The 27465-nt window shown below is 42.8% G+C and overlaps 1 protein-coding gene and 1 non-coding gene across 4 annotated transcripts in view; both read left to right on the top strand.

Moving 5' to 3' along the window:
- LOC124619844 (integrator complex subunit 1) overlaps positions 1–27465 on the top strand; it is a 307722-nt gene that overhangs the window by 129811 nt on the left and 150446 nt on the right. For all 3 annotated transcript variants that reach the window (XM_047146458.1, XM_047146464.1, XM_047146471.1), the window contains 3 exons: positions 6807–6953; positions 14084–14259; positions 24480–24632. In XM_047146458.1, the coding sequence (XP_047002414.1) occupies positions 6807–6953; positions 14084–14259; positions 24480–24632 (476 nt within the window). The remainder of the gene's footprint in view (positions 1–6806; positions 6954–14083; positions 14260–24479; positions 24633–27465) is intronic.
- Positions 15495–15568, top strand: Trnat-ugu. The gene has a single exon. It is a non-coding gene; the product is annotated as a tRNA-Thr (tRNA).

Genomic DNA, 27465 nt, shown 5'->3' with positions numbered 1-27465 from the left:
ATCTATGTCCCTTTGAGTTTGTCTTACAGTAAAGTGTTTATTCAAAAACAAAATGGTGACATATTTTGTGTGCCACACTGTACTTTGCTGGCGATGAGGCTTTCCCTTTACTTCTACATGTCATATGCCTGTTTCTGAAAAGCGTGGTGAATGATGTGAAAATAATTTTAATTTTAGCAGTGGGGAAGCCACTGGGCATTGTAGCGAGATCCTCTCTTGGGAATGCAAAATCTGTAGTAGAAATAAGTTGATAGAGGAGTAGGAGCGTAAGATGTGTGCCCTTCAGGTGCAGTTACAACGTGTAAAGGAGGAACTATATAGGGTGAGGAGGGTGTGAAGGGTGGTGGGGAATGGGAACTGGGCAGTTGGCAAGAAGGCAGCTAGGAGGAGGAGGAGGAGATATTCAGACAGTTATCCTTTGGGTATTTGCAATAGATTTGACTAACTGTCAGAGTTGAGTAGAGAGGAGCCTCGTGTACCTGTAGATGTAGAGAACATGCAGCAGTCCTCGGTAGTTAGGAGGCCCAGGACAGTTGCAAAGCCTAACAGAAAGAAGAAGGTTCTGCTGCTAGGTAGTTCGCACAGCAGAGGTGTGGGCCAGCAGTTGCAGGAAGTGGTGGGGAATGAGTACCAGGTCACCAGCATTGTGAAGCCTAGTGCAGGGTTGGCTCAGGTGACTGACAGCGTAGGGGAGTTATGTAGGAATTTTACGGAGGAGGATCGGGTAGTGATAGTGGATGGAGCAGAGAACAGTCTTTATATTTATAGGGTCAGCGAATATGATTTAGGTGGTGACCTGGTAAAGATAGCTACTCAAACTGGTGGCACTAATTTGCATTTCGTGCAACTGTTTCAGCGTCATAATCGGCCTCATCTTGATGCGGCTGTTAGGCGCGTTAACACGGGGCTAGGGAGGGCGCTGATGGCAGAGGGTATGGGTCACGTTTCAGTGGCGTCAGTTGGGTCCATCAGCAGATGGGGTTTCACTTGGCATGGCCTGCACCTCAATAGGTATGGGAAGGGGAGGCTGGTAAAGCTTATAGGTGACAGTGTAGTGGGTGGTGGTAGGATCACTCATGGAAAAATTGTTGTAGTAGTTGGTGTTAGAGCTGCACCTTTTTTAGATAGAAGTCAGCTGATAGGTATATGTGTTTAAAGGAAGTCCCTCTAACTAAGGCCTCACATTCAGAGGACGTCATTTTTCCAAGTTGAGAAGGAATTAGCATATTTCATCAAAATATAAGAGATATTAGAGATAAAGATAGTCAACTGCTTATAGATGTTGACTCTGAAATTATTGGTATGTCGGAGCACCACTTAAATAATTAGGGAATTCAGTGGCTTCTTTTACCAGGATACAAATTAACTGGCTGTTTTTCAAGGAGTTCCTTCCTCAGTGAGGGAGTGGCTCTGTACATAAAAAACAGTATTCCATTTGAGTCTATAGATGTATTACGACACTGCACCGAACAGATATTTGAATGTTGTACAGCAGTACTTGAATTTAGTGAAACTAAACTTCTACTTCTTGTTGTTTATAGGTCCCCTAACTCTGACTTAAGAGCATTTCTTCTCAAGCTAGAGAGGGTTCTTGATTCACTTTGAAGGAAGTACCAGAAATTAGTTGTATGTAGTGACTTCTATATACATTTTGTATATGATTGAGCAAGAAAAAGGATGTTGGTAGATGTCATAAATTCATATGATGTGATGCAGACTGTTTTTTCCAACTAGGGTGCAGGGGAACAGTAGCACAGCCATGGCAATATTTTTATTCATTCTTCATTACTAGATGGGCATTCTGTTAGTGAAAAGGTGAATGGCCATTCAGACCATGATGCACAAATTTTAACACTAAAAGGCTTTTGTACTCAAACAAATGTCACATATAATTGCAAACTATTTAGGAAAGTTAATCCAACAGCAATAGAGAGTTTTTGAATCTTTGTCAAGTGACAAGATTGGCAGGATGTTTATAGTGCCGATAACGTAGATGATAAATATAATGTTTTCCTTAACACATTTCTCACGTTCTTTTAGAGTTGCTTTCTATTGGAACATTGTAAACGGGGTACTATCATTATTAGGCAGCCCGGGTGGCTGACTAGTGGGATAAGGATATCGCGTAGAACAAAGTGGGAATTATATCAAAATGTTAGAAGTAGTCACAATCAAGCTATAGTAGCTCATTACAAACAGTATTGCAAGGTGCTTAAAAACGTTATTAGGAAGGCAAAGAGTATGTGGTATGTATATAGAATAGCTAATTCACAGGATAAAATTAAAACCATGTGGTCGGTTGTGAAGGAAGTGTCTGGTCAGCAGCACAAGGGCGACGATATAAAGCCAGTTCATAGTAAAAATATTTCTGTTACTGATAAATCAGATATATGTACAGTTCGCTTTCTGAGCATTGCTGGTGAATTAAATAAAAATTTAGTTTCTACAGGGAATCGCATAACTTTCTTGACAAATGCCTTTCCGAGATTGATGTCTGAAATACTTCTCTGTGATACAGACAAGAGGGAGATTGAGTCAACAATTAAATCACTGAATACTAAGGACTCTCATGGATATGATGGAGTGCCTAGCAGAAGAACTGTGCTGCACATGTTAGCCTGTATTTAGCCATATTTTTAATTTTTCCTTTAGGAATGGTCAGTTTGTAACCTCCCCCTCACTTATCGACCTAAATGAGAGTGAAAAATTAAACCGCGTGTACCTAATGAAAATTTGGGGAAAAAGCAATTGTCACCGAAGTTAATCTGTCGGTAAAGAGGGAGGAAAGGGTTACATCTAAATGAAAGGAAAAATGCAAATGAAATTGGTGGAAATTAATTTTGAGAAAAGGGTAAAATTAATAAAGAAAGTAAATATGCGGTCGTCACGTTAACAATTAATTGGCGTTAATTAGATATTTGAGATTTCGGGAAAATTACAGTCGCCAGTCCTATGGACAACTACTATAATAACTGAAAAAGAAAGGTTATTGCACATATAATTAGCACTAAAGGCGTGGCAACTGAAGGTTGACACGTGTTGTGTGAAAACTGAAAGTTTGTCAGAAGTAATAAATTTTGCTACACTCTGACTTAATTTAGCAAAAGAATTAATAAAACCGAAAAATTGAAAGTTAATTGAGTGACAGAAATTAATAGTGAGATTTGTTTCTGAAGCACTACGAAATTCAGTAAAATAAGGTTAGTCTTGGGCTACCTCAACAATCATTTCAAAAGCTACTTGAAGCTATGCAATTTAGAATAAGAGATTTAACTTTGAACTTGAATTAAATGATTCTGAACAATTAACAATAGTAAAATTTAGTACGTACCAAGCTGAGCTGCAGTCACAGGTAAGCTAAAATACGGTAACAAAACTCGCACTCTTAATTTGTGCTTGTGTAATCTAAATAGTGTAGCCAGCTATGAATACCTTAACTGAACTTTGAAATTAAAGCAGTGAAATGGAATGATATTACTTTAATGCTGGCGTCTGAATTTCAACGACACTCTGGTTCATTTCGGAAAAGGAAGGGACCCTGCTTGGTAATGCAATTGGGACAATGAGCAACAAAGGTTTTTGCTAAGTTGCTGTGATTTTGTGATGCAACAATTTTAAAAGCTGAGGTCTGCCATACAGTTCTAAAACTTTACGTACTTCCAGTCTTCCTTGTTGGTTGATTGAAGGTTTGAAGTCGTCGGTCGAGGAGGTGGCGACAGTCACTCATTGTCGGCCGTCGCTGTTGCAGAAGCTGGATGTTGGCGCGCCTTCTTCTCGACACTGTCACCAGGCAAAACGGGCTCTTGATGTGCGCCAGCTAATGCTTCCCGTCCGCGACACCGTGTCAGAAACTATCATAGCGAGTCGAGCGCAATTACATGCTGCCAAACCCCGAAAGTGCGGCAACTCGCGGAAGCGTCACACAACACACCTGCTCCACTGCCCTCCTCCAGCCAGACCCCCTCTGCCCATGCTCCACGCGGCAGAGTTCACTACCAAAGATCCTAAACACTTGGTTTTCCACACGACCTATCGATGTACTCGTTCGATAGCATAGTTTTCCCTAGGCCAGACCCAGTGCAAAAATACAAATAATCTTTACACAACAAACAAATTATACATCAACATAAATGCATATATATACAAATAGTAAAACAATTACAATATATAAAGACACAGAAACGTCATATCTTCAGGTAACAAAATAAGGAAAAAAATTTATAGTACAATAGATGGAAATACGAGGATATGCATTTCCGGCGTTGCAAGTTTCCTGAACAGTTGAAGTACTCAGTAGTAAAGCCACTGTACAAAAAGGGAGAAAGGGATAATGTAGATAATTTTAGGCCTATTTCTATCATAAGTGTTTGCTAAAGTTATTGAAAAGGCTGTGTATGTAAGGATAATTGATTTTTTTATATCACACGATTTGTTATCAAATGTACAGTTCGACTTTAGAAGTTGTTTGATAACTGAAAATGCTATGTTCTCTTTCCTCTGTGAGATACTGGATTGACTGATCAAAAAGTTTTGAATGCTAGGCATATTTTTTGATTTAACTAAAGCATTTGATTGTGTTGATCACAAAATATTGCTCCAGAAGTTGGACCATTATGGAATACGGGGAGTAGCTCACAATTGGTTTACCTCTTACTTTAGCAACAGACAGCAAAAGGTCATTATTCACAATGTTGAAAATGGCTGTGATGTGGGGTCTGAGTGGGGTACAGTCAAGTGGGGGGTGCCCCAGGGATCAGTGTTGGCCCCACGCCAGTTCCTTACTTATATTATTGATGCCCTCTAGTATTACGGGTAACTCTAAAATATTTCTGTTTGCTGATGACACTAGCTTGGTAGTAAAGGATATTGTGTGCAACATTGGCTTAGTTTCAAATAGTGCAGTTCATGACCAAAGTTCGTGGCTTGTAGAAAATAAACTAACGCTAAATCACAGTAAGTCTCAGTTTTTACAGTTTCTAACACACAATTCAACAAAACCTGACGTTTTAATTTCACAGAATGGGCATATGATTAATGAAACTGAATAGTTCAAATTTCTAGGTGTTCAGATAGATGGTAAACTGTCATGGAAAGCCCACGTTCAGGATCTTGTTCATAAGACTTAATGCTGCCATTTTTACTATTCAAACGCTACCTGAAGTGAGTGGTCATTCAGTACGAAAATTAGTCTACTTTGCTTATTTTCATTCACTTGTGTTGTACAGTATTATATTTTGGGGTAACTTCCCATTCTAAAAGGATATTTTTGGCTCAGAAACAGGTGGTTCGGGCAATAAGTTCATGAACTTCTTGTCGACCCCTTTTCACGAGTCTGGATATTTTGACATTGGCCTCTCAGTATATATATATTCCTTACTGTCATTTCTTGCTAACAATATTAGCTTATTCCCAAGAATAAGCAGCTTTCACTCAGTTAATACTCAGCAAAATCAAATCTGCACTTGGATTGGACTTCCATAGCTCTTTTGCAGAAAGGTGCGCAGTATACTGCTGCATCCATTTTCAGTAAGCTACCACTCGAATTCAAAAATCTTAGCAGTAATCCACGTGCTTTCAAACCGAAACTGAAGAGTATCCTCATGGCTCAATTCTTCCATTTTTGTTGAGGAGTTCCTTGAATAATTAAGCGGATTCTTGTTGTCTTATTGATTGCGTTTACTTAAACTTATGGATTGACTTTTTTTGGGTTCATTAACATTTTATTTTTATCTATTATGTTGTAATTTCTTGTACTGACATCTTCCATGACCTTGGAGATTTGCTCCTCAATTTGGTCCTACATAACTTGATGTGTAAATAAATAAATATATCCTATGTTCCGATAACCCTCCTGCCCTCAATCTTCATTAATCATTGTCCTGCATTACCTATTCCCTTTCCTGTTCCCACTCCTACACTAGACAACCCTCTATTCCCCCAGTGCACCCAGAGTCTGTTTAATTCTATCCTTTTCCACTTCCCCCTCACCCTGCCCCACGTTTAACCTCCCAATTGCACCCAGCTGCTTTACCCTCTTGACCTCAACCCTGGGTGTTCTGACGGCAGCACTTCCCCCACCTCTACCCTGCTATCCCTCTTCCCCTCCATCCCAGCCTCCTCCTTACCCCACTACCTACGTTGTTTCTCCCATCATGCACTGCTCCTCGCTGTCTGGCATTGTCAGATATTATGGTCATGTGTGTGAGTTGTGTTTGCATGAATCTGTGTGTGTATGTTGCCTAATTCTGATGAAGACCCTTTTGGCCAAAAGCTTATTTGTTTAACAGTTTTTTTTTTTTTTGTATTTATCTGTGACTTAACATTTCCACCATGTGATGAGTTGCAATCTATTCTTTTCATAATATTGTGGTATCAGACTGTAAGATGTGCAAAAATTAATTTTTTTTTTACCACAGTTTCCTCAAGGTCGAATGAGAAAGATTGCATAGTGGAGAACACATGTGAAGGCAGAACAGTGCTTTTTACCTTGTGTCGTATGATAGAAGTTGTGTGGAGTAACCAGCAAGCTTTCTTGCGCTAGATAGTTCAATAGATATAGGTATCAGTGTTGTTTTGGTACTGTCCCAAAGTGAACAAATTAAGCTGCTTCCATTATCTTTCTGTGTGCTCTGCCGATGCAGGTTGCTTCATTGTAAACTGTGTGTAAGAATTAAATTGTATAAATATATGTTATTCACAGTGTGTAATGACTCACTAATAACTCATCATTAGTTAAGTAAGGAAGCTAATGGAGGTTGCAGTTAGAAAGAAAGTGAAATAACTTTAGAAAATTGTGTTTTTTAAAGGTTCTTTTTATGGAACATCAGGAACACTATTACAACAAGGATATGTGGCCACCAGAGAATGAGCGAAGTCTGATGTTCAGGTTAGCCTCTGAGGTGCCTGTTTTAGACAACACCTTAATTAATATATTCCTCATTGGACTTTCAAAGGTAAGCATCATGAGTTAATGAAATTTTAATCTAATATTAATGCATTATAAATTACTCTGTTCCCTTTGATTATCCTTTTTTTCCTTGATTTATAAACAAGTTGGTATTATTGGAGATTTGTATATCTGTGTTATTGCTGCATTCCTAAGGGGTAACAAAGTTATCTATTACTAAATTTCTGCAAAGAACGTTTGTAGTGGGGAAAAAGGCTCATGTAACAGGTGACTGGATTGAGCTTGTGTATTGTGCAGGATAGTACTGAAGTTCTTTCATAAGGAATGTTAAATGCAGTAAATGAAAATTCATTTTTGTTAGTATTTGTAGACTTGTACTGACAGTCACAATTTTGTGAAGAAAATTATGAAAATCTATCTTTATCCTTGTTCTAGTATCCTCTTGATTTTATCTAGACATAATAGTCACTAATTCATCCATCTCATTTTCTCTGTCACTGAATATGTTTCATACCATAACACCATCTCTCACTTTTTTAGGTATTCTTTTTCATGATATTCTATCTCTAAGGCTTCACGGGATTGCTAATAGTCTTATAATCCAGTAAAGTTGACTCTTTCATCAATTTATTGGTGTCTTATTTAGCCTGGCTTCGTAATTTCTCACAAATAATGTACAAAAAATTGTGGTTGAAAATTATGAATTATTTAGGAATAAAGGAGACAACTCACTGAAAGGCAGCAGCACTGCTTTGTCGATATGCACACAAACATAACGTATGGCTTCCGGAATGCGCGCGCGCGTGTCCATACATACACACACACACACACACACACACACACACACACACACACCAGTCTTCCTCCATTGTGCTCAGTTGACTGCCAGCACTTTACTGACCCACCATGGTGAGTGTACTGCGATGAGGTGGGAGGGGGGGGGGGGGGGGAGGCGCAAGTTAGCGCAAGTTACCTTAGGTTTAGGCCAGGAAGGTTATGGAACCTAATATAGTGTTGTAAGGATAACCTTCTAAATGTGCAGCTCAGAAAAGCTGGTGGTGTTGGGAAGGATCAAGAATGCACGGATTGTGTAGCAGCCATTGAAATCTAGCATGTTGTGCTCTGCTGCATGTGTGCCATTGTTCAGTCTATCTTGTTTGTGGCAAAGGTTTGGCAGTGGCCATTCATTCAAGTTAATAGCTGGTTGGTTGTCATACCAATGTGAAACACTGTGTGGTGTTTGCAGCAGAGCTGGTATGTAACACTGCTTTTTTCACAGGTGGCCGCCCGGCCTCTGATGGGCTGGGACAAGCCTGTGATGGGACTGGAGTAGGTGGGTGGATTGGGCAGGTCTTGCATGTGGGTGTTCTATAGGGGTACAATCCCTGTGGCATGGGATTGGGGATAGGAATGGTACATAGATGGACTTGTGTGGAGGTTAAGTGGGCGGCACAACACCACTTTGCAAGGGGTTGGAAGTATCTTGGGTAGGATGTCCATCATTTCAGGGCATGGTGATAGATAATCAAAGCCCTGATGGAGGACGTGGTTCAGTTTGTCCAGTCCGGGGGGGGTGATGGATGATGAGGGGGGAGGGGGGGGCGCTTCTTTGTGGTTGGGTCTCGGGATGGATGTGAGGTTCAGGAGTGTGTGTGAGGATATGGTATGGGAAATCTGTTTGTGAATTGGGCCTGGAAGGAATTTCCTATGTGTGAAGGCCTTTGTGAGGCCTTCATCATACTGGGTGAGGAAGTTCTCATCACTGCAGATGCGTATACCACTGTTGACCAGGCTGTATGGGAGGTATTTTTTGGTGTGGATGAGGTGGCAACTGTCAGAGTGCAGGTATTGTTGGTGATTGGAGGGTTTGATGTGGGCTGAGGTGTGGAGGTAGCCATCTTAGAGGAGATCAACGTCTAGGGAGGTGGCACGATGGGTGGAGGAGGGCTAGGTGAAGTGGATGGGAGAAAAGGTGTTGAGATAGTGGAGGAATGAGGATAAGGTATCCTGGCCTCGGGAGCTAGGTTATAAAATTGTCATCAATAAATCTGAACCAGACCAGGGGTTTGGCATTTTGGGAAACTATAAATCTTTTCTCTAGGTGGCCCTTGAAGAGATCGTCATAGGAGGGTGCCATGCGGGTTCCTGCGGCTGTGCCACGAATTTGTTTGTATACCTTTCCTTCAAGGTGAAATAATTTGGGTTAGGATGTAGTTGGTTAGGTGTACGAGGAATGAAGTGCTGGGTTTGGAATCTGCAGTGCTTTGGGAGAGGTAGTGTTCAATCGCGGCAAGGCCATAGGCATGAGGGTTGTTGGAGTATAGGGAGGTTGCATCAACAGTGATGAATAGGGATCCAGGAGGTAAGGGTTTGGGGTTTGTCGTGAGCCGGTGCAAGACATGGTTGGTGTCCTTAATGTGGGAGGCTAGGTTTTGGGCAATTGGACCACACAGTGACACAACATGGAGCAGAGCACAACATATGAGATTTCAGTGGCTGCATCACAACCTGCCCATCTGGATCCTCCACACCACCAGCAGCTTTTCTGAGCTGTGCGAGTTGGTGCTAACCTTTCTGGCCTAAACCTAAGATAACTTAGTGCCCCTGCCCACCCAATAGTGCGAGTGTGCGCTTGTAGGTGCGGGCAATCCCGTGCCCCAGTACCACCGCGTATTTTGTCCGCCCAATTCAGCTAGCCATGTGCTGTTATCTTATGCCCTACCCTACAAAATCATGTGCCCAGCCGTGTGCCACCTGCCCACTCTATCTGCACCCGTACCTAACCCACATAATGCTCCCCACTCTCTCACAAGCCACTAGATGCTTTCCCCAACCTCCTCCCTGCATCCCGCCTCTCTCCAACCCTCGCCCCACGCCACACATCACACCATCGCCTCACCCCAGTACACTCACCGTAGGCCAGCAAAGAGCTGGCTGTTAACTAAGCACAATGTGGGAAGACATGCGTGTGCAAGCAAGCGAGTGTGTGTGCGCATGTTTTTCCTACAGCTAGAAAAGGAAGTACATTCCAAAGCTAGCCAAGCTCTGTGTCCTTTTGTTTGTGTTCGTATCAGTGAAGCAGTACTTTTGTCTTTCGGAGAGTCATCTCCATTATTACTAAATAATTTCTCACAAACATTTTTCTAAATTACCATTGCAGTGTAGTAATGGAGTATAAATGGAGTGGGATTGTTCGAGTGTTCTGCTGATGGTATAGATGATAATTCTCTAAAATTATTGTTGTTAAACATTTGATCACTTAAGAAATAGTGATGAATTAGTGGAAAGGCCAAGTTGAAATAACAGTGATATAGGGAGCGTAATATGCTGCTCACCACATAGAGGTGGTGTTGAATTGTGGATGGCCACTATAAAAAAGAATGTTAAATATTTGCCCTTTTGGGAAAATGTCCTCCTTCCGAAGTAGAAAACATGCGTTCACACAAGCACAAACTGCATACATGTAGCCACTGTCACCGTGCACTAAGGTCCGACTGTGACTGGACCTGCATCTGACATGAACAGCAGTCTAGCTGAGGTGTGGGTACGGGGGGCAAGGAAGAGGTGTAGGGTGGGGAGGGTTAGAGATAGCAGAGCAAGCATGCTGAAGCAACTCATTCTGCCTTTGGGAGAATGCAGGAACATGATGACAACGGGATAGGACTGCTAACTGCAGCATTGGGTGGCTGTGCAGGGGGAAGGGAGAGGGGGGAAGAGGGAGGATATAATTATTGAAGGGGGAAAGAACTATGTAGATGTGTTGACAGGATAGAAAGCATGTTTAGTACTGATGTGGGATAGGCACTAACAAAGGCTGCGGCCAGGGGAGTTAAGAGAATGAAGATTGTATTATAGGGAGAGTTCCAACCTGTGCAGTTTAGAAAATCTGGTGGTGGTGTGAAGAGTCGAGGTGACACAGGCTGTGAAGCAGTCGTTAAAGTGAAGAACATTGTGTTGGGCAGTATGTTCAGCAACTGGTTGGTCCAGCTGTCTTTTGACCACAGTTTGGCAGTGGCTATTTGTGTGTACAGGCAGCTTATTAGTTGTCATGCCCACGTAGAATGTGGCACAGTGGTTGGAGCTTAGTTGGTAGCACTTGTGACTTTGCTTTAGATGATGTAGGAGTAGTCAGTAATGGGACTGGAATAGGTAGGTGGTAGAGGGAGGATGTATGGGACAGGTCTTCAATCTAGGTCTTTGCAGAGATATGAACTCTGAGGCAAGGGGGTGGACCATGGGCAGGTGTCAAGTGAAGAGAATAGTGGGGAGGATATTTCTTATTTCAGTGCACAATGAGAGTAGTTAAAAACCTGGTAGAGAAAGTGATTCATTTGTTTGTTTATTTGGTGGTACCGACTCATGACAACTGCTCCCTTTGAGACTGGACGGTAAGTACAGGGGAAGTCACATGGGGGAGAGGTAGATAATCAGAGACAACACAGGTAGATAATCAGAGACAACGCTTGGGAGATCTGTTTCAGGACAAGGTTGGAAGGGTAGTTTTGGTCCATGAAGACTTCAATGAGACCTTCGGCATATTTGGAGAGAGATTGGTTGTCACTACAGATGAGCCAACCATGGGTGGCTAGGCTATGCAGGTGCTTGGTAGTTTGATGTGAATGGAGGTACTGATGCAACTGTCCTTGGTCGACATCAAGGAAAGTAGCTTATTAGCCTAAGAAGGACCAGGTGAAGCAAATGTGGTGTGATGGCCCAGGCACTGGGTACTACCAGGATAGCAGATCAGCAACGAAACCAGGCCACAATCTGTCAGCAAATGCCATGCCAGTTCATCAGCGTCAGCAGAGACACAGCTTCCGCAGTTGCGCTTATGCTTTTCATCCCTCTTGATAACACATTGGCTCGCACCGCCCCTCTTCCAGTTATGCAACGCCAGGCCATCGGACCTGCTCCATACGTTTCGATGCAGCCTCAGTACAAGGGCCTTCTGCATCTGCCAACACGTGGAAACAGGATTTAAACCACCAGCCCCAGCCCATCACAGTGTCGTCACAGCTGAGCTGTGTGATGATGCACGGCCTGTATCAGTCATCACTGCATCTACATTACTGCCTTCACAAGGCCATGAACCAATGCCCTCCGCCTAAGTGTCCAACCCAGACACGAAGACACTGCCTTGTAGCCATGCTGCCACCCTGCAGCCATTAGCTACTATCCGCTGTCATGCCAAGGTAGCCAGACGGCCTGTAGCATCCACAGGGAACACCTGAATTGGGAATTTCCACACTGGACTGGGGTCCGAGGATCACATCTCATTGTCTGCACCCTGTCTGTTTCAGATATGCTGAACCATGTGTGTTTGTGTCCATCAGTGAAGTTTTCTATCAATTCACTGACTGCCTTCTTCATTGCCAAATTCCAGGAGAAAACCACTTGCCCACGTCTACCCTACAGTACAGCATTTACAGGGGGAAGATGTTAAGGTTCTGGAGTAATATGGGTAGGATGTCCTCATCCTCAGTTCATATCAAGAAGATCTGTTCAATGAATCTGAACCAGGTGAGGGTTTTGATGTTTCAATGATTGGGAAAGATTGCTCTAGGTTAGCATAGGGTGGTGCCATATGGGTGTCCATTGCTATACCACAGGTATGGTTGTAGATGATGTATTCAAAGGAGAAGTAATTATTTGTTAGAATGTAGTTGGTCATATGACCAGGAAGGAAGTTGTGGTTTTAGAGTCAGTCAGGTGTTGGTAGCAGTAGTGTTCAGTAGTGACAAGGCCATGAACAATGGGGATGTTAGTGTAATGGAAGGTAGTATCAACAGTGTGCAGCAGAGCTGTAGGGTGTAAAGGAACAAAAACTGTTGAGAGTTTGTGGAGGAAGTGGTTGGTGTATTTTATGTAGCAGGGTAGGTTGCAGGCTAAAGGTGTTGGTCCTTGAGAGTAGTGTGTCCCTCTGTTGGGTCACAGTAACCAGCAACATTGGGGCGTACTGCATCGTTGGGCTTATGAATAAATCTCTCGCTGGCATCTCCTACCCAATCAAAGGCAGATCCATCTGTGAAAGTAGCCATGTGGTCTACCAACTAAACTGGAACCACTGTGCTGCATTCTATATGAGAATGGCAACCAACAAGCTTTCTGTCCAAATGAATGGCCACTGTCAGATGGTTGCCAAATGGCAACTGGACTACCCAGGTGCTGAATGTGCTGTGCAACACACTGTGCTTCACTTCAGTGACTGCTTTACATCCTTCCCATCTAGATTCATCCCACCGACACTAGCTTTTCTGAATTTCACAGGAGGGAATCCTCCATACAACATATTCTTCATTCCTGTAACCCACCCAGTCCTTAACCTTCGTTAGTGCCTTTCCTTCACCTGTCTCTACCATTCCCGCATGCACAGTCTCCCAGTGTTGCACCTTGCACTTGTTCTCACCACATCCCTTTACATTCCCACTGGCAACACTAGCATCTTCCCCCAGCCCTACCCTGCTATCATTAATTACATTGTAACTGATGATGTGCTATATGGTTTTTTAGTGAATGTAGCTGAGAACTCTGTTGTATCTTCATATGTAGGTTGTATTATAATTGATTGTGAAATACTTAGAAGAGCTACTTTTTAAATAGTGCCTTTTCCAAATAAGTGTTATTATTCATTTTAAATTTTCCTTGTTGTCAGTGTACATTTGTAAGTGAGTAGATATTTTTGTGAGTATATAGTTATTGCAAACTGGAAACACTTCCTTTCTTCTGCAACAAGTTTTATTTGTACACTAACTGGTTTTCAACTCCTTAGAACATTGACTACTGACTGTCATAAATGTAAAATAAAATAATGACAAGGCAAACTGAGAACACAGAAAATTTTGGTTGCTTTTATGCAAAAGTAATTTTTTGCATTAATTGACTTTGCTGTTTAATGTTTTAAATTAACAGTTCCTTTTTTATAAATCTGTCTGCGCAACTTGAATACTGGAAATTTCCCTATCAGCTGTGATCTCTCTTCATTCTGTTGTTATTTTATTTGCAGTTGCAACAGACAGTTTTCAACTGATTAGAGCCTATTGAGTGGATAAATAAAAATTGTACAACATTAAAAAAAAAAAAAATCTGTTTAGTGATTATCATCAGGATCTGCCGAATACTAACAGTTCACTTAATGTTACGGAGGTGTATCACACTTTATATGGCTGTTGCTTACAGGAGCATCATCTATCTCCGCCTGACACATTGGAACTAGCGGATCAACTGATAAAGAGGGCTGCTGCACTACCAAGCGAGATGATGTCAATGCTGGAGGCAAACAAACTGGAGATAATAGATTTGCTGTTCAATCTTACTGCATATCATCATCCAGACAACATCAACTTGCCCTCAGGGTAATTTCCATTATATTATTACTAGTATATAATAGTAGATACACCTGTTGTTAGTAAGACTGATCATACTATTTAGGGACCAATGACCTCAGCAGTTTGGTCCCATAGGAGTGGGTCAATGGAATGAAGCAATATTATGAGAAGAAAAGTTGCTACTCACCATATAGCGGAGATGTTGAGTCGCAGATAGGCATAACAAAAAGATACAAATAAAGCTTTCGGCCATTAGGGCCTACAGTCTCAGGCAACTGAAACCACCCTGCAAGGAGCAGCACCAGTACATGATCGGAGTGGTAACTGGGTGGGGGTAAGGAGGAGGCTGGGGTGGGGAGGGGGAGGGATAGTATGGTGGGGGTGGCAGACAGTAAAGTGCTGCAGGTCAGATGGTGGGCAGGGGAGACATGGGGAGGGGAGAGGGGAAGTAGTGGGAAAGGAAAGAAATAAAAAGACTTGGTGTGGTAGTGGAAAGACAGCTGTGTAGTGGTGGAATGGGAAAGGGGAAGAGGTGAAGTTAAGTCACTGTTCTCACCCATCCAGCTCCTTCCCTGTTCCCATTCCAGCACTATGCAGCCCCCCCCCCCCCCTCACCACCTCTCCCCTGCCCTTCGTCTGACCTACAGCACTACACTCTCCACCACCGCACCTCACCATCCCTCCCCTTCTCCGTCCTAGCCTCCTCCTTACCCCCTACCCAATCACCACTATCATCATGCACTGCTGCTGCTGTTTGCAGGGTGGTTTCAGTTGCCAGAGACTGCAATCGTGTGTGTGTGTGTGTGTGTGTGTGTGTGTGTGTGTGTGTGTTTTGACAAAGGTCTTAATGGCTGAAAGCTTTAATTGTGAGAGTCTCTTTGTTGTGCCTATCTGTGACTATGTTGATATACCTCCACATTGAGGTATATCAACAACACCTGTCGGCAGCTGAGGTTTTCAGCCATTCATCACTTATTCCAGGGAAAAGCTGCACGGTCATCAACAGTAACTGTTCTTTCGAGAACAAGTTACTGTCTTTGTATATATAGTTAAAGGCTACCCAGCCATTGACCTTCGTCTGTGCGAATGCGCACAGGTTGCCCAAACTCTTACGGGAATCGCCAAAGCGTGCGGGAGTAATGAGTGGGTGGGCAAATGTCTATAAGGTACAATACATATATAGAATTGTGGACAGCTGGGAATGTGAGTCTCACGGGAAGCGTGCAAGGGATAAGTCCCTGCAGTCGCGTTATTCAGCTGTGTCCTCGGTGGCTCAGATGGATAGAGCATCTGCCATGTAAGCAGGAGATCCCGGGTTCGAGTCCCGGTCGGGGCACACATTTTCAGCTGTCCACATCGAGGTATGTCGACAACACCTGTCGGCAGCTGAGGTTTTCAGTTATTCATCAGTTATTTAGATTATCTTTCTATCTAGCAAAGGTGCTACATCGCAGAGGTGTGCAGCCAAAAAGACTGTCAGAAAGTAAGCTTTGCTCCAACAAGGCATTCATTGGAAATAGACCACACACACACACACACACGCACACACACACACACACACACACACACACACACACACACACACACACACACACACACACAAATGTAACTCACACACATGCATGATCACAATCTCTGGCTGCTTGGCCAGACAGTGAGCAGCAGCACATGATGGGAGAAGAAACTGGTTGGTGAGTGTAAGGAGGAGGCTGGGACAGGAAGGGAGAGGGATAGCACGGTAGGGTTGACGTATGGTAAAGTGCTGCTAGTGAGAGCATACAGGGATGAGGCGGAGAGAGGGTAGGGCAGCCAAGTGCAGTCATGAGGTTAGACAGAGGGCACAGGGGAAGAAGGATAACGTAAAAGGAGAGAAGTAAAAAGGCTGAGGGTGTGTTGGTGGAATTAGAGGGCTGTGTAGTGCTGGAATGGAAGCTAGATAGATAAGGACAGTGACTAATGAAGGTTGAAGCCGGCAGGGTTGCGGGAACATAGGATATATTGCAGGAAGAGTTCCAACATCCACAATTCAGAAAAGCTGGCATTGGTGGAAACTATCCAATGGCTCAGGCTTTGAAGCAGTAATTGAAATTAAGAACGTCGCTTTGGGTAGTGTGCTCAGCAACTGAGTGGACTAGCTGTTTGTTGACCACAGTTTGCCAATGGCCATTCATATGGACAGACAGCGGTAGGTTGTCACGCCCATGTAGAATTCAACACAGTGACTGCAGCTTAGGTTGTAGATAACATGGTTGGTTTCACATGTAGACCTGCCATTGATGGGATAGGTGATGCTTGTGACTGGACTCGAGTAGGCGGTGGTGGGAGGATGTATGGGACAGGTCTTGCATCTAGGTACATTGCAGGGATATGAGCCATGAGGCAAGGGGTTGGGAGCAGGTGTTGTGTAGGGATGGACGAGGATTGTGCAGGTTTGGTGGCAGCGGATTACGAACATGGGAGGGGTGGGAAGGACAGTGGGTCGGACATTCCTAATATCAGGCCACAATGAGAGGTAGTTGAAACACTGACAGAGAATGTGATTCACTTGCTCTAGTCATGGGTGGTACTGATTCACGAGGCGAACGCTCCTCTGTGACTGGAAGGTGGACTTTGGGAGGTGGTGGGTGACTGGAGAGATGAGGCGTTGGAGATCTGTTTTTATACAAAGCTGGGAGGGTAAATATGGTCTGTGAAGGCCTCAGTGAGACTACTGGTATATTTAGAGTGGCACTGCTCTTCTTTGTATGGATTGGGTGGCAGCTATCGAAGTGGAGGAATTGCTAGCTGTTGTTAGGTTTGATATGGACGGGGTACTGATGTAGCCATCTTTTCAGGTGGATGTCAACATTGAGGAAAGTGACATTTTGGGTCGAGTAGGACCGGGTGAAGCATATGGGGGAGAAGGTGCTGAGGTTCTGGAGGAATGTGGATAGGGTGTCTTCAGCCTCGATCCAGATGACGAAAATGTCATCAGTGTATCTGAACTAGGTGGGGGGTTTGGGATACTGGGTGTTTAGGAAGGATTCCTCTAGATGGCCCATGAATAGGTTGGAAAGTAGTATAGTGACATTTGGGTGCCCATAGCCATACCCCGGATTTGTTTGTAGGTGATGCCTTCAAAGGAGAAGTAATTGTGGGTGAGGATATAGTTGGTCATGGCAACTAGGAAGGAGCTGGTAAGTTTGGAATTCATCAGGCATTGTGAAAAATTGTGATCAATGGTGGTAAGGTCATGGGCATTAGGGGTGTTAGTGTGAAGGGATGAGCAGGGCCCATGTTGTAAAGGAACAGGAACTGTGGAGAGTCGATGGAGAAAATGGTTAGCACCTTTTATATAGGAGGGTAATAGACTGATGGTGTTGGTCTAGGAGAGCAGAGATTCTCTGTGGGGGCACAGTAACTGGCCACAATGTGGCATCGTGGGTGGTTGGATTTATGGATTTTAGGAAGCATGTAGAAGGTGGAGTGTGGGGAGTGGTAGGGGTGAGGAGAGGGATGGACTCCAGGGAAAGGTTCTGGGATGGGCCTAAGGATTTGAGGAGAGACTGGAGATCCTGCTGGGTTTCTGGAATGGGGTCACTGTGGCAAAGTTTCTAGGTAAATGAATCTGACAGGTAGTGTAGTCCTGCCAGGTAATCCTTACAGTTCAAAACAAAAGTGTTGGATCCTTTGTCAGCAAATAGGACTATAAGGTCAGAATCAGTTTTTAGGTGGTGGATTGCGGTTCTTTCTGCAGATATAAGGTTAGTTTGCATGTTGAGGAGAGACGATCTTTACCAAGTCCTGCATAATTGAATTTGGGAGTGGGGCAAAAGGTGAGTCCTTTGGAAAGGACAGATACTCCTGTGGGGGCTAAGGCTGTAGGGCTAAGGCTTTTGGAGGAAAGGTTCGTGTGTTTCGTGTCTGTTTTTGTTCCAGATTCTTTATAGTGGTGGGACGGAGTTTTTGAGGGTGGGGTAATTGTAGTAGGTCTGTGATGTTGAGTTTGTCAGCTGTGAGGGGATGTGGACGGGCTTGGAGGCTGTTGTAGACATGATGGACAGTGGTATACAGAGGCGGGAGCAGGAAGTGAACAGAGAGGAGAGTTCTTCGAGGTGGCGTTTTGAAAGTTGCTCTAGTTCCTGGAGGGCAATAGTTTGTGTGTGATTTGGGTTTGTATAGTAGAAGAAATTTACCGATGGAGAGGAGGTATTGGAAGATGTTTCAGGGCTGATTGATATGGCAGGAAGATTAAAGATTGGCAGAATCTGAACAGATGGAGGTCACTGTGGAAGGAGGGGTGGCAGCCGGAGACAGATAATTTGATGGTAAGGCCATTTCTGGGGATTCCATGAGCCAAGCAACAATGGAGGAACAGTATGTTGGACTGTCTTCTGACTAGGGATAAGGAAACTTTTCTGTATTGATGCAGAAGGAAAGAGCAGGGATCCACGATGGAGGATAAAAACGTGTAAAAATATGTAAATAATATAGAAATATGTACGAAAAATTCACAAAAATACACCCAAACACATGGGAAAAATCATAAAAAAGATGAAATGAATGAAGCATGGGGAAATGAGATGAAATCTGTGCTGTTTGAGACTTTACCGACGTAATAATTGCTTCATTGGTTCGCGGGTGTCACATCAGATGGTGATGTGGAAACTGCACAGTATTTCAGTGAGACAGCTGCTTGCCATCTTCAGGTGTCTACTGATGTGTTACTGCAGTATCTCACCAATATATATGCTGAATCACTAGAAAAGCGCAGGTGCCAAGGGGTGGGACTGTAACATCATCGTAGATGAATCGTAGAGCACGGTGACAAGCAGTTCCCCCTGCCAGAGAAATAGGCCGTGGTATTCACATGCCTGACTATGGAAGTGGAGAAAAATGGAGACCTCATTCGTAGTTCTCTTGGTCTGCAGAAAAGAAGATGGTTTCTTGGGTCACAGTGTGTTTCATAAACCAACTTACACTGACTTATATTTATGAATTACAAGGTGCCATCACCCATCTCAATGCAGTGGCGTATTATGGACTCTCATTCACAGTGCTAGAGTTATCTCAGATGCAGGGAGCTTATCAGCAGAACTTAGTCATCTTTGGTCTGTGTTTGTACAGAACAGGTACTCTGATAAAAAGATTCGTAATGCATGTCCAGTCTGTATGCTTAAAAGCTCAAGAACAGTCAGTAGAAACAGAGAACTCCATGAGGATGGTTTTTCTATCATATGTCCGTGGTGTCCACTTTTAAGATTGGCAGGCTGTGTAAGAAACATCAAATAAATGTGTCTTCCACCCTCTACACAATTGCAAACTATGCTGGGTCCTATCAAAGACAACCTGAGTCTAAGGAAATCAGGTACATATAAAATCCCATGCCAGTGTGGGAGATCGTTCATTGGCCAGATGTATTGCCCTGTTAAGGATAGCAGCCAGATAAGTCTGCCGTGGCTGAACACGGTCTTAACACAGGACACATCATCAGTTATGGAGAGACAAAGATCCTTTCATCTGCTTCAAGGTACTGGTACTCTATAATTAAAGAAGCAGTTGAAATACACATAACTGACAACCTGATTAACACTCTACCATCCGTCGACACCACAGTGGTGTCGTGCACGAGATAACGGTCAACGGCCGGCGACACCACAGTGGTGTCGTGTGCATGGTATTGCTCAGTGGCCGGCGACACCACAGTGGTGTCATGAGCATAGTATAGTGCGGAGGCTGGCGACAGGACTTTAGTATCTTTTGCATTCTGTTGGTGTTTTGTTTAGGTAACAAAAGGTGACACACATCAACAAGTTTTTTGTTTTTATAAGTACCTGTGCCTTTTCGTCATGGCAGACGAAAGAGACGATATGATTATTTATGATGAATGTGTGGACATCTTGTCTGAGGTTCGGGATGACTTGACTGATTTGGAAGAAGACATTGGATATAAAAAAAAATGAAAGGGAAGCAGAATCGTTGGAAGGAAGCGAAATACGTTCAAGAAGAACTCGCGAATGCTACGGTTGCCAACTGATTTGGATGAATCAGACGAAGAAGACAGTGCACAGTGCTCATACTTTGATTTACTGAGGACCAATAATAAATTTGAAGGATCTCTGGGTCCAAACATATTTCCCAAAGATACACAGAGCGTTGAGAATATCGTAGAATTATGTATTGGGAACGATCTGTTTGAATATATTAGCAATGAAACCAACAAGTACTACAGTCAAAGTTGCAATAGAAGGAAACTGTATTTAAAAAATGCCATATTTGTCAACGTTATGGGATATGAACGTAGAAAATGGTTTGGGCTTGTTATCCCTATGGGAAATGTAAAAAAAAGCAAGGATCGGTGATTATTGGTCAACGAATCTGTTGATAGACACACTGATATTTCGCAAAACGATGTCCCGCAACCGATTCAGACAAATATTGTCATTTTTACGTTTTTCCGACAGTAACAATAAACCGGATAATGCCGACCGGCTTTCCAAAGTGCAATTTGTAATTGATTATTTTTTCGAAATGTTTAAATAAACAAATATTTGAAACAAACAAATTTTGTATTTATTTACGTATGTATATCTTCGAAACTTCTTGGAAGTAGGTGAACAGGGTTGAAAACTTATGAGAACTAATGATGAGATTAGTAAAACTTGCCAATTTATAATCTCCCGATAATGTCAAGAATGGCCGGCAACAAGCCAAATAATCCAAGTTAGTGCTGCCGGCGCCAAGCGAATCAATTTGTACGAGACGTGTTGACGGCAAAGTGTTAATAGAGACATGGGATTTCAACTCAGAAAGGCATGGGAACTAGTGATGGTGGTACTGAGGCATCATTGGTTGCAGACGAACAAATGTGTGTCAACACAGACAGAGAATCGGAGTCCGCACACTTAAAATGGGCACCAAACTCTGCCAGCACGCGCGCTTGGCCGCAATTTGTTACTGATCTTTTTCTGTGTTGTGCATGGAAAGACTGTTGGCTGTTTCAGTGGAAGGAGGCACTGGCCATTGCCGTGCACTATGATTAATCAACGATGATTTTACAGCCCCACCCCTTTATGCCTGCACTTTTCTAGTGAGTTGGTATATAAATAGGCGAGCCACTGCAGCAACAGATCAGTAGGCACCTGAGGACGATGAGCAGCTGTGTCGCATTAAAATATTGTGCAGCTTCCACAACATTATCTGATGTGACATTTGTGAACCGATGAAGCAAGATGAAATGTGAGGGAGTAGGCAGATAGTGAAAGGCAAAAACAAAGTGCAATTGGTGTGAAGACACAATGAGATCATAGACAAAATCAATAAAAAGATTGTAATGTAGGTTGCAGGTGATTTGGTGGATAAGTGTGAAGAAGGGGGACAGCAGATGTGACTAGATTACGTGAACTTAGTAGGTGCAAACTGGAATAGAGAGGAGAAGGAACTCTTGGGGAGGGGTTGGTAGGATAAGAGACAAGTTTGTGTGGCACAGGAAGGTATGGGGAAAAAAACATGTGAAAATATAAGAGAATGACCAGTGTGAAGGTCTACTATTAATGATATCAGTGGGAGTAATTTGGGACATGAGATGCTGCACCAACTATCAGCACAGTCTTGTAGCCATATGTTGTGTGCGGCTGAGACGAGACGGTTGATACAATGTGGCTCGTAAGTAGGGCGTGCAGTGCTGTTTGTATGGTGCCAAGTGAAACACAGGAAAGAAGAGAAAGGAGGATGGACACTAAGTGTTGTAATGCTAGTGACACGTTAGAAAGTGGTAACAAAGGGAAACAGCACTGGGTTATGGGATGAAGGAAAAGCCTGTGGGTGCATTGCTGGAATAGAGGAGTGTGTAAGGCTGGAATAGAAGCTAGATGGGTAAGGACAGTGACTAATGAAGGTTGAAACCATCAAGGTTACAGGAACGTAGGATATATTACAGGGAGATTCAGAAAATCTGGTGTTAGTGGGAAGAATCCATATGGCACAGAATGTGAAGCAGTAACTGAAATTAAGAACATTATGTTGGGCAGTGTGCTCATTAACTGGGTGGTCCAGCTGTTTCTTGGCCACAGTTTGTCAGTGGGCATTCATGTGGACAGACGGCTTGTTAGTTGTCACGCCCATGTAGAATCAGCACAGTCACTGCTGCTTAGCTTGTAGATCATGACAGGTTTCACAGGTAGCCCTCCCTTTGATATGGTAGTTGGTGCTTGTGTTCGGATTGGAGTAGGTGGTGGTGGGAGGATGTGTGGGACAGGTCTTGCATCTAGGTGTAATGCAGGGATATGTGCCATGAAGCAACAGGTTGAGAGCAGGTGTTGTGTAGGGTCAGATGAGGATACTGTGTAGGTTTTGTGATCGGCGGATTACCACTGTGTGACAGGTGAGAATGATACTGGATTTGACGTTTCTAATTTCAGGGCACGACGAGAGGTAGTTGAAACCCCGGCAGAGAATGTGATTCAGTTGCTCCAGTCCTGGGTGTAATGAGTCATGAGGGGAATTCTCCTCTGTGGGTGGGTGGTGGAACTTTGGGAGGTAGTGCACACTCAATTCACATTTCTCGAGAACCTCAACATCTCCCCCATACACTTTACTTCTTACTGCTCAACACAAAAGCTACCTTCCTGAATGTTAACCTCCATCTCAAAGATAGCTGCATTAGTACCTCGAGCCATATAAAAGCTACCAACCATCAGCAATACCTCCATTTTGACAGATGCCACCCATTCCATACCAAGATGTTTCTTCCATACAGCATAGCCACATGTGGCCATTGCATCTGTAGTGAAGAGTGGTCCCTCTTGAAATGAGCTGAGGGTCTCACTGAGACATTCACAGACAGTAATTATCCTCCCAACCTTGCACAAAAATCTGGTTCCCATGCCTTATCTCTCCAGTACCCACTGTCTCCCAAAGTCCCACTGTTCAGCTGTAGAGGAGCATTCCCCTTATGACTCAGTATCACCCAGGACTGGAGCAACTGAATCACATGCTCTGCCACAGTTTCAACTACCTCTCGTTGTGCCCTGAAATGAGAAATGTCCTGCCCACTATCCTTCCCATCCCTCCAACAGTTGTATTCCACCGTTCACCAAACCTACACAATATAGTTGTTCATCCCTACACAACCCCTGCTCCCAACCCCTTACCTCATGGCTCATACCCCTGTAATAGACCTAGATGCAAGACCTGTCCTATGTATCCTCCCACCACCACCACCACCTACTCCAGTCCGGTCACAAACATCACCTATCCCATCAAAGGCAGGGCTACCTGTGAAACCAGTCTCCGCCCCCCCCCCCCCCCCAATATATGATGCAATGGCTGCAAAGTGTGGCCCTACAAAGATTAAATAGGGTATCATCCATAGAGGAATTACCCATGGGATTCAGGAGTTGGAGCAGGAGTGATATAAGGGCAGGCTACCTCATGCAGAAACTGAGAGAAATGTTCAGCAATAATTCTCTCTGTGTGGCATACTCCATGCTCTTTGTCATGTATATCATATGGCCTGCTCATATGGGGACATTGTCCTCATATCAGTAACATTTTAAAAGTAACAAAAAAAAAAAAAAAAAATTGTCCCTTTAATATTTAAGGCTGGTCCTAAAGAGCGCTGCTGCCCTCTTTACCAGGCTTAGGAAGCTGACAGTGGTGAATCTGTACATCTAGGAGTCTGGACTCTGTCAAAAACAACATTAAAGAGTGTGTTATTAGAGAAACAATTCACAAACATGACACCAGAAATACGACGAACATTGACGTCCCTAGGTACAGGCTAGCAATAACAGGAAACTCCCATAAAGTGAATGCCTTCAGAATTTTTAACAAGTGCCCTCTTGCTGCTTAATCCTTACCATTTTAAAAAATTCAATTTTAAATTATATGACCAGCTTACAAAAAATTGATGTTACGATATAAAAGAGTTTTATGCTACGGAAAATGCTGATATTAATATTTAAAATTATAGCTGTATACAGTACATTTGGCTTGTACATGTAACATGAATATTAATTTTAATGTTTTGATTGCAACTATAATGTGATATCATTGGAAAAGCTTGTTCTACTGTATGTGATCAACGGCAGTAAAAAATCTGAATCTGACCCTACCACCATAGCTGTGTTCTCCTGCTGCTGCTCAGCGAGTGGACTTCTATCTAAAATTGAAAATTGATAATTTTTGTTGATAACTATTATGTATGTTGCTTGATTTAGGTCTCACTAATCTGACATTTTGTAATGACTGTATAAGATTTCTTGCAGGTATCAACCACCACAGCTGGCGATAACATTGTCGTACTGGAAGGCATGGGTAATGCTGCTTATTCTCTCAGCTCACAACCCCTCCAGATTTGGCTCCATTGGTTGGGAGAAATATCCAACATTGCGTGCTTTCATGGAGATGTGCATTACAAAGTAAGTTTGTTATGGAAGAGGGTAACCAATATTCGTATTAAATACACTGGGTAGGTGTGACAATAACATGCAATAGTGAAACTTAATGAAATAGAATTTATGAAACTGCTCATCCCCATCTTGTACTCTAAAAATGATTCACAAGTATGAAAGAGAAATAGCCAAGGGGCACAAGTAAGAGTGGGAGAAGAACCTCAGGATTTTAGGTTGTCGTAGTTGTACAAGGGTATGACAGGAATGTGAAATTGTTGCGGGAAGCAATCTGTATTACATGTACCTGATTCCAAAATTACATTCTTCAATGTTAGATTTAGTGAATATTTAAGACACTTTGTTCCTCTTTTGTGAGCTACAGTTCTGAACTATTGTTGCTTTACACAGTTAACCTTATTTGTTTCCTAACTTTATTTAGCATTTATCAAACAATGGAAACTCCATGTAGGAATATTAGCAATGTAGGAAAAAATAGATTGCTACTTACCATAAAGAAGACACATCAAGCAGCAGATAGGCACAATTAAGACACTCCTATCTAGCTTTCAGGTTGGTGGTCAAGTGTGTTTACTGACGAAGGCTGTGGCTGAAAGCTACGTCTTTTTGTCTTTTAATCATGCCTGTCTGCCACTTGACATGTCTTCTTTATGGTAAGTAGTACTCTATCTTTTCCTACATTTTTTATCTTGCTTTTAAATTATAATGGAAGAAATATCTATTTTTGAATGAATATTAGACATTTATCATCTTTTTGTGTTTCATATCTTCTGGTCATGCTTCGTTGCTTAGTTCTGTCTGAACAATTTATTGCCTTCATTTCTGATTTGAGAATTTACTTTCCAAGCAGTTTTTGGTAGTTCATGTAATTTACATTTATATGTGTGGATACAAAAAAATGAAGTTTTGTCAGTTATCTCTGCAATTGTATTTACATACTTGTAAAGTAGCATGTTAAAAGTTGTACCAGGACCAGGATTCAAACTAGGACTTTATGCCTTTCATGAACAGTTGCCTTAACTATCCAAGCATGCCTTCTGCACTGACTCAAATTCTCATTCTTACTTTATGACTCAGTGCTAATGTCTGAACTAGAATGTGCTGATGTTCTTTTATTACAGTAACAGCAGTGCTGCAAAGTGGAATGGTGGGCTTCTGTCCTAGCCCAGAAACACACACACACACACACACACACACACACACTGATGCCCACGGGAGGGCTCGAACCTCTGGCAGGAGGGGCCATGCAGTCCGTGACATGGTGCATCAAACTGCATGGCGACTGGAGATGGATTCCTCGTAGTCAGTTCAGTACTCCAAATGTTTGTGCAATAACTTGCACATTAGTGCTGGAGAACACTGTTCATAGGTTCAGTTGGGAAACACTGATTTCCGAACGATGCTTTCAGTGCACCCATAGTCATTCGGTTTGTTCACTGTATATACAACAGCTTTTTGAACAGTAAGTGCAGACAGTTCTTCATTGGGAAGACAAACAAATCTGTACACTAACCAAATGTTGTCGGCAGGTAATAAAGTCCAAAGCGTAGCCAAGGAGAAAACCATGTAACGCAGGGTTGTTGTCAATAAATACACTGGAGAGCTTGCTGTAAACATTGGCTGACAAATGATGCCATGGCATTCTATGTCTTCATCTACATCTACATGATTACTGTGGAATTCACTCTTAAGTGCCTGGCAGAGCGTTCATCGAACAAGTTTCGTACTATTTCTTTACCATTCCACTCTCGAATGGCGCGTAAGAAAAAGGAAAACCTAAATCTTTCTGTTCGAGCTCTGATTTCTCTTATTTTATTATGATGATCATTTCTCCATACGAAGGAGGGTGCCAACAAAATATTTTTGCATTCGGAAGAGAAAGTTGGTGATTGAAATTTTATAAATAGATCTCGCCACAAAGAAAACTGCCTTTATTTCAGTGACTGTCACCCCAACTCGCATATCATATCAATGACACTCTCACCCCTATTGCGCGATAACACGAAACGTGCTGCTCTTCTTTGCACTTTTTCGATGTCCTCTGTCAATCCCACCTTGTTAGGATCCCACACCTTGCAGCAATATTCCAGCAGAGGACAGACAAGTGTACCGTATTTACTCGAATCTAAGCCGCACCTGAAAAATGAGACCCAAAATCCAGGAAAAAAAATTTCCCGAATCTAAGCCGCACCTGAAATGAGACTCGAAATTCAAGGGGAGAGAAAAGTTTTAGGCCGCACCTCCAAATCGAAACAAAGTTGGTCTATTGTAATATGAGACACAATTTAGGTCGAATGAATGACGATACAGCTACAGTTTGGTTCGAGTCTTAAGCTTAGCAGTTAAGCTTTACCAGGTAGCCATTGCTATGCGTCAGGCGCTCCGTCCGTGTTTATACAGATACCATTCCTTTTTCAGGTGCTTCGTCTGGTTTGAATCGGTTGCTTTTTTTTCCTGGATCTGATAAGTGCCGTTCTCTTTGTTATAGGTGTTTACGTCACTCTAAGTTGAAAATACATTATTGTACTGTGTCATGCATTGTTTGATGCATTCTGATAATGAGTGTTTACGACCTGTCGCCGCTCGCGGCATGGCTTGCTTTTGTGTGCACTACCGCCGCTTACAATAAAAAAAAGAGAAGAATTGTCTCATTAGCGAAACAATGGCAAGAGACTGGTATTTGTTGTTGCTTACACTGCTTCTTTCTTTGATAATGATCAACAAGAACCAAATAATAGACTGCGTATGATAGATGTGCTGAACGAGAGTTTAGCTAAAATTTTTCTCCGTTTGAAAATCTTTGCAGATGCCTCTTGTGTACATTACATTCTGCACAGAAATT

The sequence above is a fragment of the Schistocerca americana genome, chromosome 1 (assembly GCF_021461395.2).
Source record: "Schistocerca americana isolate TAMUIC-IGC-003095 chromosome 1, iqSchAmer2.1, whole genome shotgun sequence".
Classification (NCBI taxonomy): domain Eukaryota; kingdom Metazoa; phylum Arthropoda; class Insecta; order Orthoptera; family Acrididae; genus Schistocerca; species Schistocerca americana.
The sequence above is the reverse complement of the archived record's forward strand: the minus strand, read 5'-3'. Positions and strand labels throughout refer to the sequence as shown.